The following is a 15,072-nucleotide window of genomic DNA, read 5'->3' on the forward strand; positions in this document are numbered from 1 at the left end:
CTACTCCCAGGCTTGATCCCACCAGCAATGACAAGCTCAAGCAAGCAGACAGCTAGCAAAGACTGAACCAAGCCATGGGGATAGTGTAGCTACAAAATGCTAGAACACACGTAGACAAAAAACGAGCCCTAGCCAACCTTTGACCAAAAAGGAAGAACAAATCGAGATGATGCTTTCCGTTCTGTCCAAAGGCAGCCCATAGATTGCTCTCTTCTTCTAAACCTGTAAGTTGTAGTAGTAAGCTGTGATGATATGTTTTGGTTATCTGCCCACAGTAGGATGGTGCCGCCATAAGGGAACCATTGCGTATCCCCAGGACAGATAGATGGTGATATCAAACATCAAACAACAAGCGAGAAACAGAAAGAGGCACGTAGCCAAAAAAAAAAAAAAAAAAAAAAAAACAATCAAAAAAAAAAAAAAACAATCAAAAAACAATCAAAAAACAAACAAAAAAACAAACAAACAAACCAACAAAAAAAAACAAAAAACACAAAAGTAAACAGAAACTTTCAGGTGTCTGGTAACGACAGGTATGTATATCCCAATCTATTTCAAGCACAGCAATCCCCCCAAACACCGGACGAAAGACTCCGAAAATGAAAAAAAAATGTGATACACACGTGGTGAGAGTTCTGGTCCCACGGCTAGCAACCAACTCGTACCCAGCTCATCTGTTCTGTGGTATGCGAGGATCCGCTGCTGGCGAGGCACTGCTAGACGTGCCATCAGGCCTCATCTGGTCGCCGACCGCCAGGGGGTCGTCCAGTAGCAGCCGCCCAATATTGATTCCCGATCCTCCGGTCTCGTTATTCATATCAAAAACACCAGTGAGACCGGGCAAAGAGTCCGTGGACTCGTAGTAGCTCGAGGCTGTTGTCCATCGCGCCATCTCTTCCTTAGACCCAGATCGGTTCAGCTGTGGCTCTAACGGATTTGTACTGGCAGAAGCTAGCGACTTCTCGATGGTTGTGTTGACTGATGGCTCCAGCAAGTTGTTCCTGCGGCTGGCATCTGCAATCTGGAGAGTGCCCTTTTCGATCTGGTTGTAGACATCTGGATACTTGTTTCTGACTCTGTCACGGAGATCGGTAGGCTGTCGACTGGAGAGGTTGTACTTTGGATCCCGCTGGATCTTGGTCCACGATGGCCCATATTGTTCGAGACCGTGAAGAATCTGCCTGTCATCCTCATCGGTGAACGGCCGTCGTTCCCGACGGTGTGATTTCTTGAAAGGGCCGCAAATTCCAAGCTCGACCAGGTCCTCCATTTTTTTCCTGTGAGCCCTGCTCTTCCTTACTTTGGGTGGCGGGTCCGAGTCTGGCTGTGCTGACGATAATTGCTGATCTGGTTCGGCAGCCACGACGCCTGGTCGTTCGCCACTCAAGATATCGTCGAGGTGCAGGCCATTCTTGGGTCTCGAAGTGTCACTTGGCGGATTTGGCTCAGACGTCGGGGTCGGGGCATTCCCATTCTTGGAGCGCTTTTTGACCAGCTGCCCTCGCAACTCATCAGGGCAGCATGTTCTGAATCGGTCTTTGAGATCTCCCGCGGACCGGCCGTTGAATTTGAACTCCGGATCCTCCAAGATATTTGTCCACTTCCCGACGCCGTGCTTGCTCACGCCAAGCAGAAGATTATTCGTCTCTTCATCCGTCCACTTTTTCCTCGGTTTTGTCGCCCGCCTCTTCGCCCTCAGTTCAACAATCTTGTCTAGTTCCGAGGGAGTCTGCGGCTGCGACTGCGGCTGCGGCTGCGATATCGGTTGGGGTAGCGGTTGAGCGCGGTGTTGCTGAAGGTGTAAAGGAAGAGATCTTTCTTCAACGCCACCGAAGAGGCCCATGTTTGACGGTTCGCCATGATGATAAGGGTTCGAAGTGATCGGTGGGAAGACAGCGGCATTTGGTGGGGGCTGATGGAGGCCGGCAATGATGGGAGGCACTACGCCCCGTTGAACAAGCTGTGCTGATTTCTGCTTTTTCAGGGGCTGGGGTAGTTGGACAAAGTCGTCCTTGGTTGTAAGTGCGCGATGCCTCTTCTTGTTAGAGCCATCATCCTGAACCTCTTGAACATCGTCGACAATCCTGCGCAGTGAAAAGGGGGAAGGGGCAGCCGGCTCCGGTTCGCCAAGAAGGAGATGAAGGGGGCGGGCCAATGCCGTCAGTTGATTTGGATTGTCGAGAGAGGAAGGGTCTTCGGTCAGCGAGCCGATCCCTGGCAGTTGCGTGTTGTTGTTACTGACGGTCGAAATCGGCGGTATCAGGTTTGGACCATTTCGATCGCCTCGCTGGCTGACATCTGATTCGAGCGGGGGCAACGAGAGTGATTGCGACTGTTCGACCGAGCCATCCAGGGGCAGGCTTTGGATCGGAGGAAGATCGGGGGTTTGTGAGTTGTTGAGGAGGTGTATTAACCTTGGCTCGATCGTGGCCATCGTGAAGTAATGACCTCGTGGAAGAGGGCATTGGGAAATTTGGAAGAAGGCAAGGCGAACCCAGGGAATTCCAGAGAGAGATGATCGAGAGGATATGTCGCGAGCGAGGTAGGATGACGCGGACGGCGAGATGGACAGGACGAGGGTTCGTACGTGTGTGTAAAACCACGGCAGGACTGTGAGCGAGTGGGAATCCGCATCCGTGGGAATCTAGATTGTAGCTGGAGGTGTTGTCGCAGCGTGTGCAGCAGCTGTGCAGGAAAAAGAAAGACAAGCTGGAAAGCTCGCTGGCGGCGCCTAGCCCCCTAGGTTTTGGACGTGATGGAAATCGGGTTGTGATCTAGACCACGCGCGAGGATGAGACATTCCTGCAGCTCTGGTTAGCTTTCGGTTGTGGGTACCTCAGCACTGCTCAGCTCGGCCCTGCTTGGCACCCAGCCCGCCAGAGTGGGTTGGAGGGAAGCCTTCTAGCACGTAGCACTAAAGTAGTGCCCGGCGCCTTCAACGACAACGGGGTCTGCCACTTTCTGCCTTTGCCCGGCCGCGGAATATAGAATTCCAGAACACGTGGAGCTGGGTGTCACAGCACGCAGGGAAGCCTATCAGATAGCATGGAAGCTTCAGTCAAAAGCTGAAAAGACATGCCAGAGGCCCAATATTTCCATCACGGGAACGCGGGGGAGGGCAGCCTGCCGATGTGGGTGGCTGAGGTACCACCTTAGCAGTCAACATCTACCATCTGCCAGAGAGCCGATCACCAACCGCCACACCAGCCGTGTCCATCTCCGTCGATATCTCTTGGCCTCTCATTCCCCAGACAGGCATTTTGCCAAAGTTCCCGCTTTCCTGACCGACAGTTCATTCAGCTAGGGGGGCAGCAGGCAAACTTTCTTTTGGACGGCTTACCACTCCCCCGGGTTCCCAAACGAGTAAATGAAACCGGCCGACAACCCCATCTCCAATAGCACCCCCCTATTTTTCTTGCTCTTTTGATGTGACAAATCACTGGACCGCCAACATCCAATCGAGTGGCCTCTCAGCTTTGCATTCCCCATCCCCCACTCATTCTTGCGGGGGGCCACTTTGCGGACAAGAAAGCCAAGGCCTGCTAACAGTGCAGCCGCCGCTGTTTATGCCTCGTATGCCCTGGTCATGAAAACATCAGATCAGTCATCGGATCAGGTTCCTACCAACCCCATGACCGCCCCGAAAACCTGCATCGAAGCCTTCAAAGCCTCAGTCTTCTTTCCACTGTTAGCCACCTCGATCAACTCTTCCAAACCACAACATATGCCTGGCTTTGTAATCCATCTTCGATCCCCAGGAAATCGGGAGAAACCAATCCCCAAAACCCAGGACCCCCCAAGCCACACACCCATCAACCGAGCCGATATCCGTCGGTGTACACGCTGACACACCCGCAGTGAAATAACGCCACCACCATTAGTCGTCCAACCCAACCACGTGTGCCGTGTCCCATTTTCTAGGAACAAAAGAAAAGAGAGGGAAAAAAAACCTTTCAAAAGTGTTTCACAACAGTCGGCCATCAGCAGCCAGTGTGGGGATCATGACCATGTCATTGGCTGGAAGATGCCGTCGAATGTCTTTCAAGTTTTCTGTTCACCGAGAGAAGAGTGGAGCACGACATGAACACCTTTTTATGTGATGCAGCAACATGTACGGCATGAGAGGGAGGGCAGGTCATGTTATGATGATGGGGGTCGTAGATGGGAATATGCCTAGTTCGCGAACCTCATCATTCTTCCAGAGGCCTAGAAAGTGATACCACCTAGGTATCCCTTGCTTCGTTCTTTTGGCTGGGTGACAAACCTGGATCTTGGAGAGGAAATCAATCAATTCTGGTATACAATCAGCCTTCGTGGAAGGTTTTGAGCAAATGTAGACATTCCGATGCATTGACACAACCAAAACGGCAAAGTTAACAACCACAGCAAAAAAAGGGGTTGAACAACCTCAATCTAATCAACTGATACTATTCTACCCCTTGAACATCCGCAACCACTCACCCCAAAGCCCACATAGATACAACGTGGAGTGAACGAAAAAACATTATATTCATGCAAGCTACCGTTCAACAAAAGAAACCCCCCCATTTCACCCCTTAGAAAGCCAAGACAAGGGCAGCAGCAATAACACCTCCCAAAACAACCCCATTCCTCCCCGCCCCAGCAGTCACGGGCTGCTGCGTAGCTGAAGCAATAGGCTTGACATACCCACTGCTGTAAGGGAATCCACCCGAGGGCGTAGGCTTGACAACAACTCCCTCGTCACCACCGGCAGGCTTGGAAGTAGCAGTGACATCAGGCTTGGGCACGGTGATGATAGTAGTCAACTGCTGGACGAAGGTCGTGGTGGAGGTCGTCGTCTCCTCCTCAGCAGGGACATCAGTAATAACCTTGATTGCTGGCTTGGAGCTAGTCTCCACGCCTGGAACAGCGGGGACAGGAGTGGAAGTGGCCTCCGCCTCGGAGATAGGGCAGACAGTTGTTCCGATTGGGACGACGACAGTGGTGGTGCTACCCGCCGGGCAGTTCGTCACGGTGGGAGCACACGAGGTGAGGGTGAGGGTCTTGGTGGAGTAGATGGTTGAGGTGGTATAACCCGCGGGCAGGGAGGAGGAAGAGGTGATGACGGGAGCGTCGGTCGTGGTGACGGGGCAGACGGTGGTGCCGATGGCGATGGTCTTGGTCACGACGCGGCCGGGGCAGGAGGTGACAGAGGGCTCGCACGAGGTCACGGTGAAGGTGGTGGTGGAGTAGATGGTGGAGGTGGTGAAGCTCTCCGAGGGTGTGATGACGGGGCCGTCAGTGGTGGTCTCGCTGGCGGGAAGAGTCTCTGTCTCGCTAGCAATAACAGACCCGGTCTCGCTAGCGGTAGCGCTCTCGATGCTAGACTCTGTCTCGCTGGCAATAACAGACCCGGTTTCGCTGGCTGTAACGGTCTCAATCGCAGACTCGGTCTCGCTGGCAGTGACGGTCTCAGTGACGGCCTCGGTCTCGCTGGCGGTAGCGGTCTCAGTCACACTGACAACAGCAGACTCGGTCTCGCTGGCAGTGACGGTCTCAGTGACGGCCTCGGTCTCGCTGGCGGTAGCGGTCTCAGTCACACTGACAACAGCAGACTCAGTTTCGCTGGCGGTGGCGGTCTCAGTGACGGCCTCGGTCTCGCTGGCGGTAGCGGTCTCAGTCACACTGACAACAGCAGACTCAGTTTCGCTGGCGGTGGCGGTCTCAGTGACGGCCTCGGTCTCGCTGGCGGTAGCGGTCTCAGTCACACTGACAACAGCAGACTCGGTCTCGCTAGCGGTGGCAGTGGCAGTCTCGGTGGTCTCATCATCCTCGCAGTAGCTTTCAGTCTCAGTGGCAGTCTCGCTAACAGTAGTAACCTCAGTCTCGCTAGCGGTCAGAGTAGCACTGGCGGTGATGGTCTCGGCTTCGCTGGCAGTAGCAGACTCGGTAGCAGACTCGGTCGCAGTGACGGTCTCTGTTCCACTCGCAGTCTCGGTGGCGGTGGCAGTCTCGCTGGTGGTGGTCTCGTCATCCTCGCAATAGCTCTCAGTCTCAGTGGCAGTCTCGGTGGCAGTGGCAGACTCGGTGAGAGTAGGGCTGGTGGTAATGGTCTCAGTCTCGGTGACAGTGGCGGACTCGGTGACAGACTCGGTGGCGGACTCAGTGACAGACTCGGTGGCAGACTCAGCGGTGCTGGACTCGGTAGAGATGGTGCTTGTGGTGGTCGGGATGATATCGGTCACGGTCACACTCTCAGTCTCAGTACTGGTAAAATCCTCAGTGTAGGTGATGCCAGTAGGCTCAGCAGAGGTTTCAACGGTTGTGGTGGTGATGTCAGGCTCGTTGGCGGTGATGGTCTCAGTCTCGGTGACGGTCTCGCTGGCAGTGGCAGACTCAGTGGCAGACTCGGTAGAGATGGTGCTGGACTCGGTAGAGGTGGCGCTGGTCTCGGTAGAGGTGGCGCTGGTCTCGGTAGAGGAGACGGTAGTACTGCTGGTCTCGGTGGAGGAGATGGTAGTGCTGACAGTGGTGCTGCTCACAGTGGTGGAAGAAGTGGTGGAAGAAGTGGTGCTCAAGATGGTGGAGCTGGAGCTGGTAGGCTTGGGGATACCACGCTTGATGCAAAGTTTCTGCCCAAGTCCGAGGATGTTGCAGTTGAGACCAGGATTGAAGGCATTGAGATCGCTGAGATCAATACCGGCACGGGCAGCAATCTGATAGCAGTAGTCACCAGACTTGACACTATACTCACGCACGCAAGCGGTCGGTGTGGGAGCCGGGGGCGTGACGGTGTGGGTGTAGCCACCCAAAAGGCTTCGAGCATACTGGTAGTAGTTCAATCCAGCTGGGCTGGAGCCTGAAACGATGTTTCTCGCGCCATAGGTGGCATCATAGATCATGACACCACCAAACGCAGCCCTGCCCTTGAACTTGTTGATGACAGTTCGGAGGTTGGTGGGCGTGAGGTAGCCACTCGCCTCACCGTTTTGAACAGCATTGGTACTTCCAGGCAATCCAATGAAAATCTTTGCACCACTGCTGGCGGTCGATTGGAGATGCGAGGCCCAAGCGTCAAAGTTGTTGTTGGTGACGCCATGGCATCCTGGGTTGTTGTAAAACTGGACGAACAGAAGGTCAAACTTGCTGTTCTTGATGATGTGCTTCATCTTGTAATACGGATCGTTCAGAGGGCATTCGGGAGCGGCGGTAATCAGGAACTGGCGGTTGTTTGGGTTGAGTTGTGGTGTCGCCATGAACTGGCGCAGACTGCTAATCATGGCGATATAGCCCTTTGACTGGTTTGCGTCTTCATGAATCTGTTAGCCAATCACGGCGCTATCATGAGCAGTCAAGGTTAAGCTTACCGTAGCTCTTCTCGATATCGAAGTCAAACCCATCAAAGACGAAGTTCTCCTCGCCCTCTTCGGCATTGAGGTAGTAATCATCAAACGGTCTTGGGACGATGGAGCCGGCGATGCGAGGACCGAAGGCTTGCCACACGAACAAGGCAAAGCGACGTCCTTCGGCTTCGTTGCTGAGGTCGTAGTTGGCGGTCGTCTTCCACTCTCCACCAATGGAGAGAAGGACCTTCTTGCCCTTCTTTTGGCAGTATCTGATGTCGGCAGCGATCTTTCCGCAGTCGGACTGGACGTTGGTGTTGGCACCGTTGTACTTGTAGTACACTCCATCGCAGTGGCTTCCAAAGTTGGTACCCGGCCAGTTGGCTCCCGAGGGGTCCTGGGAGGGGGACTTGTTGAGGAAACCAACGGTAACATAGTCGAATCCAGAAGCATCACAGAAGGTGGAAAGCCTTGAGCCGGCGGTCTGACCCCAGTAGACATTGACTTCGGGAGCAGCAAAAGCGGGAGCCGCGGCCAGGGCGGCAACGACGAGAGTCTTGGTGAACATTATGGAGGTTGACGGAATATTAATAACACGGGGTATGTGTGTAAACAAAAAGAGCGTCTGGTCAACGATGACCGTAGTAGTAATGAGTGGATGGTGCTGCGATAGCACAACGAAAGGACGCAAACAAGATGTTTGCACGGCTGAAAGAGCACGCCGCCGTCGAGAGTTGACTTGGAGAGGACCAAGAGACGTGAAGGGCGAGAACCTTCGCCCAAAGTGGGCGGCGCGCCCTTTTTGATGCCTCCTGCTTCCCAACTCGGCATGGCTCCAGGATCGTGGGATTCCTCCTGCATCAACCTTCCGTCACCCAACGCTCGGTTCAGATCTGGCGCTCTCAGCCAGTTGTCCGGGTCGGCCTCCGCGTGTGAGGACGGGTGCAAGGAATAGTGTGTGGGTGGGAAATGAGCACATGCATGGCAACCCTACCCCGATCCCAGGCGCGCGCTGTCAGCGATACATCGTGGACGTCTGCCCTCGGTGCGGTGATACAATACTGGAGAGCCATAATTATGCCCCCAGAGCCTGGTCACCATCGTTGACGGATGAGAAGAACAGAATGATCCTGTGTCAACATTATTAGCTTCCGGCCGTCCAACATACTCTGTCCCTCTTGAACTCCCCAGATGATCATCTCCATACCTGTTGCCCCCAAGATGCGGGCATATTGTGTACCTGCTTTTCACTGGCAGGTTCTTGCTTGGTCGATTTCAATAATGTGCCCCAAAACAGCAGGAGCCCCTGCCAAGAAGATGTTGGGTTCTGCATATGTGCGGGGACAGCAGCCGTGACCCCGGTTTGAGCGCAACACCATGCCAAAAGCAGATGGAATTCCTTGGGTGTGCTGCTGCGAGGGCCTTGTGCTCCTTACCGGGCTGACTCGACGTGTTAGCGCCGGTCTGGAAAAACCCTCGTTGGTCACTGAGCAAAAGACTATTTGGGAGTAATATGAGGGAGGGGACCGAAGGGATGCCGAAATTCCTGTCTTCTCAGAAACCCACGCTGCGGTGCCTGACGATCGAGAGACTCCTGGTATTTTCCACCATTCGATCTTTGATACCTGTCTTGTCTCCGACTCTTCTGGTGGTTTTTGGGGTTCCTTAGTAAGTGAGGCTCTGCGCTGATCGCCGCGGCCAGCCTGGGAGCCTCGCGCGTGGAGTCCACCATTGAAGAACCGAGAGAGCTTGACCATCTTGGCGAGCACAGACCGGATCCTTTTCTAACCTCATATCAACTCGACCAATACCATGATACCGTGAAAAATAAAAGGAAACCTCCAATCTGGGGCATCGACATCTCAGGATCGCGGTTCAAAAAACCCGATGATGGGTGAGGGAAGATGGCATTTTCATGTCAGGTACCCGGCCGTCAGACGTTGGTGGCTTCTCCAGCTGCAGCCCGTATTTTTGTGGAACCCCTCAGAGACGGATAGCGCGTCCGGTGCAGCCGCCGAATCCTGCAGCCACCTCTCATCACCACCGGGCTACCCGTCCCGAAAGTGTGAACGCCCCTGCATTCCTTCTGCCCCCCATCATCATGCCATCTCGGCCCTGGCGCAAGACTTCACGTTGCACAGATTTGATAATAAAACCGCAATTAAGGCTGTCATTGAAAGCGCCGCAAACCCGCCAAGCGAGCCTGGTGGAAGGATGTGCTGAAAATAGCCTCTTTCTCTTCCGGGTAAACCGGTAGCGAAGCGTGCTGAAATCTCCGGACTCTGACCGCGATGCTGTTTTGACACCACCTTTTGACAGCTGGCCAATGGCCACTTGTGCGCAGTCCCCCAGTAACAAACACAAGTCCCCGACATTTTAAAGCACCTGGCAAAATGGACGAGCCGGAGATGTCTCTTCAAGGCCGAGACCGCAAAAGTTCTCGACCCTGGAGTATGCCTCGGTCCCCGTCCGAGCACGTCGAGCCTTGGACCTCGCTGCCCAAGGTGGAGCAGAGATAGGGGTGCTGGAACAACGGGAATGTGACAGAGCTTTCGGTGTACAAACGTCATGTTTCCTGGTGCTGTTGAGCTGGTAGCAATGATAGACATGAGGAGCTCGATCTTACAGAGTAAATCAAGACGGGCACGATTTGCCTTTATCGGGACGTCGTCCTCCCAAACAATAAATGTGTTCCTAGGACACATGCTGGCAGTCACCCTAAATCCTCAACTCGTTTAGTCCAAATCTATGATGATAAGAAAAAGGAGGGAAAAGCCAGCACCGGGTGCCCCGATGCCAGAACGCAGAATGCCCAATGTAAAAGCCTCGAATAAAACCGAGTAAGGTAGTCCCAATTTCATAGTGTTGGCCTGCAGAATTTCGTCTGTGGCCCTGTTCTCTAGATGACAAGCGAAGCTATCACAGCAGCCGCTTGAAGCGTTGTTAGTTAGGTGGCCGCGTAATGCTTTCTTTGTCGGAAAGACGTCCATGCCTAGCGGGAAGAGACTCTCTCTCTAGAAAATCGGCACCACGATATCGAACAGCAGCCAGATCCTCTTACTCCTGTTGTTGTATGTATAGACCTTGGAGCACCTTCCTCAAGACCTGAAGCCTGAGCCATGCTTGGACCACCAGGAGGCTATCCTCCGGGACCGACTCACCTCACCCGCCGCCCTCCCCCACCTGCCCTTAATAAGAGCAAGCTCGACAGCTCCTTCCAACAAAATTCTGTACAGTCACCACAGTGTTTGGTCAGGTGGTCTGGTGCCTTGCTCTGTAAACACCACCACTCAGGTTCAAAACACTGCAGGTTCAACCCCTGTAGTGGGCGCTCTCTGCAGTAATCGCCGATTTCCTGGTTGCTTGACTCCTATGTTCGCTCACTCTGTAGGCCGCGCTGGGGGATAGTGGGTTCGGGGGATCGATCAGACCGGTGATTCTCTCTTTTTCTTTTTTTCTTTTTTTCCTTTTCTCTTTTTTTTCTTTTTCTTTTTTTTGGGGGTATTTTCTTTTCTCTTTTGTCTATAGCTTCGACTTTTCTTGGAGGTTTTCTGTCTCTCTGAATTGTCATCCGACTTAATGTTCTCTTCCATGTTGGACAACTTGGAATACAGTGGCTATAGCTCCAGCTATCTGTTCGACTTCGTCCCAACCAACTTCCGCATATCCGTCATGAAAAGCCTTTGCCAGTCAGGTACTTTAGGCTTGCCTTTAACATCGCACAGACGGAAAGACGATACAATTAAGTCCATTGTTACGGTGCCCTTCTGGTTCCAGACATGCCTTTGTCGAACTTCAAGGAAAGCATCGTTGAGCAAATCCATCTCTAGGTATCTATATGTTGGATTCCTAGTTGATGAACTTGCCGAAGACTGCTCCGTTTTCTCAATACTGTATCTGTTTAGTTGCATATCAACCAAATGAAAAATATTGTTCGGGATTTAGTTCTTGATCAGACGCCTTGCGTTGCCTGTGTGTACTTGGCTAATCTAGTCTTGAAGACCCAATACCTTGTGATCTGTTTACCTTATCACCCTTCGCGATAAATCTCCGTAAAATCCCCATACGATGATGGGCATTGGATGAGATTCGCGGTAGCCAATCACTAAGGTGACACGCAAATCCTATGCCTACAAGACACCTCGCAACGGGACTTCGAGATCGAGAATATTTTGCAAATATAGAATGTTCTGTCGCATGGTTGTCTTGCTGCAGATGCAAGCTATCGGGATGTTCACCTGGCACCCTAAAATTGATTTATGTTCTGACTTCGAGTCGAGGTCTTGTTCACGCCGTATTTACCTCAACGGCAGCTTGGGTGTGATGCTTCAACACCAACTCAACTTTGACTTAGAATAGACGTTCCGATGTGACCTGTATTATGGGCGACTACCAAGTAGTTGTAGCAGTCTCGGAGTTTTATATTGGTTCCCGGAGAAGTCGAAATGCTTTGGACTACAGAAGACAGGAAGAGAACACCCTGTGCTGTAGGTAGCAAGTCCTTATGTGTATCCAGCTCTGGCGCTTGGATATAGTTCTCTATCGCCTCTTGAGGAATTTCGCTGCTGGTTGAGTGCATTTTCTTAAATCCCTCGAACCTTCTGGGCATTTGTCTGGAGAGAAGCTCATATATGTCTCGCCTATCCTGTGGCGTGCGAGCCATCTCACATGGTCACGGGCAGAGAGATAGGTTACATCGTCCAACGCAAGAACAGCTCAGCACAAACAGACGTCACTAGGCCCAGGGCCCAGCAGATGGCAGAACGAGTGCATGCCGGCATACGATCAGTGATGTGACACTGTCTCTCACCCCAAACAATCTCATGAGACTCAAAACCAAGGTCGGAGAAACTTTGCGAGATAAGAAATTGCAGAAAACGCCGCTTGCGCCATAGGGCTCCATTCTGGGGTTCGATATTGCAGAGGTGTTGTCGAGTGACGGACGTGAACTGGTTTTCGTCCAAACTGCCAAGAGGGGTAGATGGGATGACGGCAGACCGTGGCATCCGAGACCAGGAAAGCCCTGGTACCACGACGACCCTGAAAACAACGACCAGCAAGCACCAAAACACCACGGTCGATCCCAGCTCGCCATTCCAAGGCGTGAGGTGATCGTCATAGGAAAACAGCAAACACAGCTTCATGCGGCCAAGGGTCTGTAGGGTCGAGTCCCCGATCTTGATTCCCCCGCATAAACAACAGCACCGGTGGTCAGTCATCCCTCGTCGCCCTGTCAAACTAGCCACTAGCTAGCGAACTGGACAGTTATTTTTGGTGGATCAGATGGGATGCCCGGCATTGGGCGGGGAATCTCTAACGGCGCTCGCTCGGCAGTTTCTTGTTCTTTGAAATTCTCTTGCAGATGGCAAACAAGCGCTAGTAAAAACGGCGAGAAGTCTTTCTTTTGCCCCTTTAGATAGTCTCACAGCAGTTTTCTTGTGGTACAGTCTGCATGGCCGATGTATGGCATCGCAGCAAATTTGTTGGGGCACTGGCAAATGGTCAGGTTCAGTGGCTGTGCGACGTCGGTTGTTCCCCTGAAGAAACGGCCCCGGCCAATCATGTGCTGCGGAAGTGGCTCGCGGCGGCTGGGCTGGCTTGAAGGGCGCCACATTGAACCAATACGATGGACGAATATCGCAAAGCTGCATAGTAACAGAATCTCTTGCTGCACAGGAGAAGAGGACTTTGTTATGATCTATGCTGTTGGTGAGGCTTTGAAAATGAATGCTTTCTTTCCGATTACCGTCACCTGATCTGATTGCCGTTTCGCGTTGGTTGCTGATGTGAGGTCGTGTTGATGTGGAGGCCACCTGCCTGTCCGGTCCAGTGGGGGGGTGATACGAAGAACGAAAGGAGGCCCGCCTCCCGAAGAAGCAACCCCTGTCATCATTTTGCGGGACTCTGGGCCCTCCGTGCAACCTGCTGAACAAGGTGCTGCTCACAACTTTTCCCGTCCTCTTCCAATCTCAAATTCATTCGCTTCCCCTTTCGTTTTCACCCACGCTCGTTTCTACCACGTTTTACCACGTTATTTCTAATTCGGCACGTACGCACGCCGCTCCTACAAAGCTTGGTCGAGATATCAGGATAACTGGGTCACACGGGCCTTTCATTTCGCCCACATTAGACGGCTTTGTAACGGTTCCTGTCGCGCCTTGGCCATCTCATTCGAAACAGTCACCTCGGACGAGACCAATTTCGAAAGGACACAACATCGCTGGGAGACCGACGATATTTTAGCAGAAGCGGGTTTTTATTTTGGTAAAAGAACAAAGACTAGGTGTCTGACTGTCACGGACTCAACCAGCCACGATGCATATCAGAAAAGCCCTTCAACTATTCGTTTTGGGGTTGTCGGCCGCCTCTGTCGCCGAAGCTACGTTTGTGAGCCCAAGACTTGCCCGACATGAAAGAGCTCTCCAGCGAAGACAAGACGATGGCGGCGATGCGCCACCCAACTCTGCCTCTGACCCTGCCGACGAACCACCGGCGCCATCGACGTCAGATGCCCCAGTGACAACACCAAGCACTAGCTCAACAACACCACCACCACCCGTCACATCATCAACCCCGCCGCCTCCTGAGGAAACTTCCATTTCGGTCACTTCCAGCACCACGACGACGACAACCCCTCGGCCAGGCAACTCTGTCTCTTCCTCCTCCACATCGTCGACCACCGCCCCGCCAGACCCCGACACAAGCGATGAGCCCACCACCCACGTCCAGACCATCACCAGAACCATCGTGACTACTAATCCCGATGGTCAGGAAACGACGGTCATCGATGAAGTTGTGACTACCTCGACCTCGGTACCACTGCCAAACGGAGGTGGCGGTAATGGCGGCGACACGGGTATGTCCACAACGACGCGCAACACGGTGATCGGCGTGGTGGTCGGTGTCGGCGGCGCTGTTATTTTGGCTGGTCTGGGTTTTGTTGCCTGGAGGATTTGGGGCAAGAAGAAGCAGCAGGAGGAGCAAGACACCTTGATGGACGATTACAGCGCGGTTGGCGAGAAGCCAGACACGATTGGATCGACCAGCACACGCACTCCCTTCCAGAGCACACTCGAGAGCTACCACGCGCCAACACATGTCAACACGGCATCGAATTTCTAACGCGCTCTTCTCACGGCCATTTTCTTACCTGTCGATAATTCTGCCATTTATGGGAAGCCTCCCGGAGTTTTTTTTTTAACGGTTGCAACAACTACAACATCATCACTACTTTGCATGCTCAGTGGACCAGGACGATTGTTTTCTCGTCCTCGCCGCTTGAAACGAAACCCAATGTGTATCATGGTGGAGGACTAGACAATGTGTTGTTTCGCTCAGGAGCTCATCACAAGAAGCGTTTTGCCCTTTTTTCTCTATCGGGTGGTTGGTTCTGGTCAGCATAGATTGGGAATTTATCCTCGGCGTGTGGCTGAGGGAGGCTTGTTTATTCGTTACTCTCCTTTTACATTATTATCTTTGTTTATTCCCCATCCTCAAAAAGTAACGACATGGCGTTGAGAAAGAGAAGTTACCGTTTAATACCAATATCGACTACCTACCTTCCTACCATCTACACTAGTAAAAAATATGAAAATCTCGGTTCTCGAAGCTTCTTGAGATGAAGAGATGGACGAAGTGAAGCCGGAAGAGGAGCTTATAACTCCCCGCTTCATTCAAACTTGTGAAATGCCAGAAATTGTCGGTTGAGAACTAGTGTGCGAACTTTGTCTGAATGGCAGGTGTCACTCTCATCTGATCTTGGGATTTG

At 52.7% G+C, this 15,072-nt stretch overlaps 3 protein-coding genes across 3 annotated transcripts; 1 reads left to right on the plus strand and 2 right to left on the minus strand.

The window, feature by feature from the left end:
• Nucleotides 1-670: 670 nt before the first annotated feature.
• Nucleotides 671-2,434, minus strand: QC764_119940 (uncharacterized protein; the record flags this gene model as incomplete). Its single annotated transcript, XM_062943256.1, is given in 2 exon segments — nt 671-1,729; nt 1,742-2,434. The coding sequence occupies 2 exon segments, from the start codon at nt 2,432-2,434 to the stop codon at nt 671-673; spliced, it is 1,752 nt and encodes a 583-aa protein (XP_062806332.1).
• Nucleotides 2,435-4,556: 2,122 nt separating this feature from the next.
• Nucleotides 4,557-7,872, minus strand: CHT2_1 (Chitinase 2; the record flags this gene model as incomplete). The annotated part of the gene is given in 5 exon segments (XM_062940082.1): nt 4,557-5,722; nt 5,741-5,938; nt 6,026-6,516; nt 6,529-7,270; nt 7,329-7,872. The coding sequence occupies 5 exon segments, from the start codon at nt 7,870-7,872 to the stop codon at nt 4,557-4,559; spliced, it is 3,141 nt and encodes a 1,046-aa protein (XP_062806333.1).
• Nucleotides 7,873-13,619: 5,747 nt separating this feature from the next.
• On the plus strand, nt 13,620-14,426 carry QC764_119960 (uncharacterized protein; the record flags this gene model as incomplete). The annotated part of the gene is made up of 1 exon (XM_062943257.1): nt 13,620-14,426. One exon carries the CDS (start codon nt 13,620-13,622, stop codon nt 14,424-14,426), a length of 807 nt encoding a protein of 268 aa, XP_062806334.1.
• Between the last annotated feature and the right edge of the window lie 646 nt (nt 14,427-15,072).

The sequence above is a fragment of the Podospora pseudoanserina genome, chromosome 1 (genome assembly GCF_035222485.1).
Source record: "Podospora pseudoanserina strain CBS 124.78 chromosome 1, whole genome shotgun sequence".
NCBI classification, from domain to species: Eukaryota; Fungi; Ascomycota; class Sordariomycetes; order Sordariales; family Podosporaceae; genus Podospora; species Podospora pseudoanserina.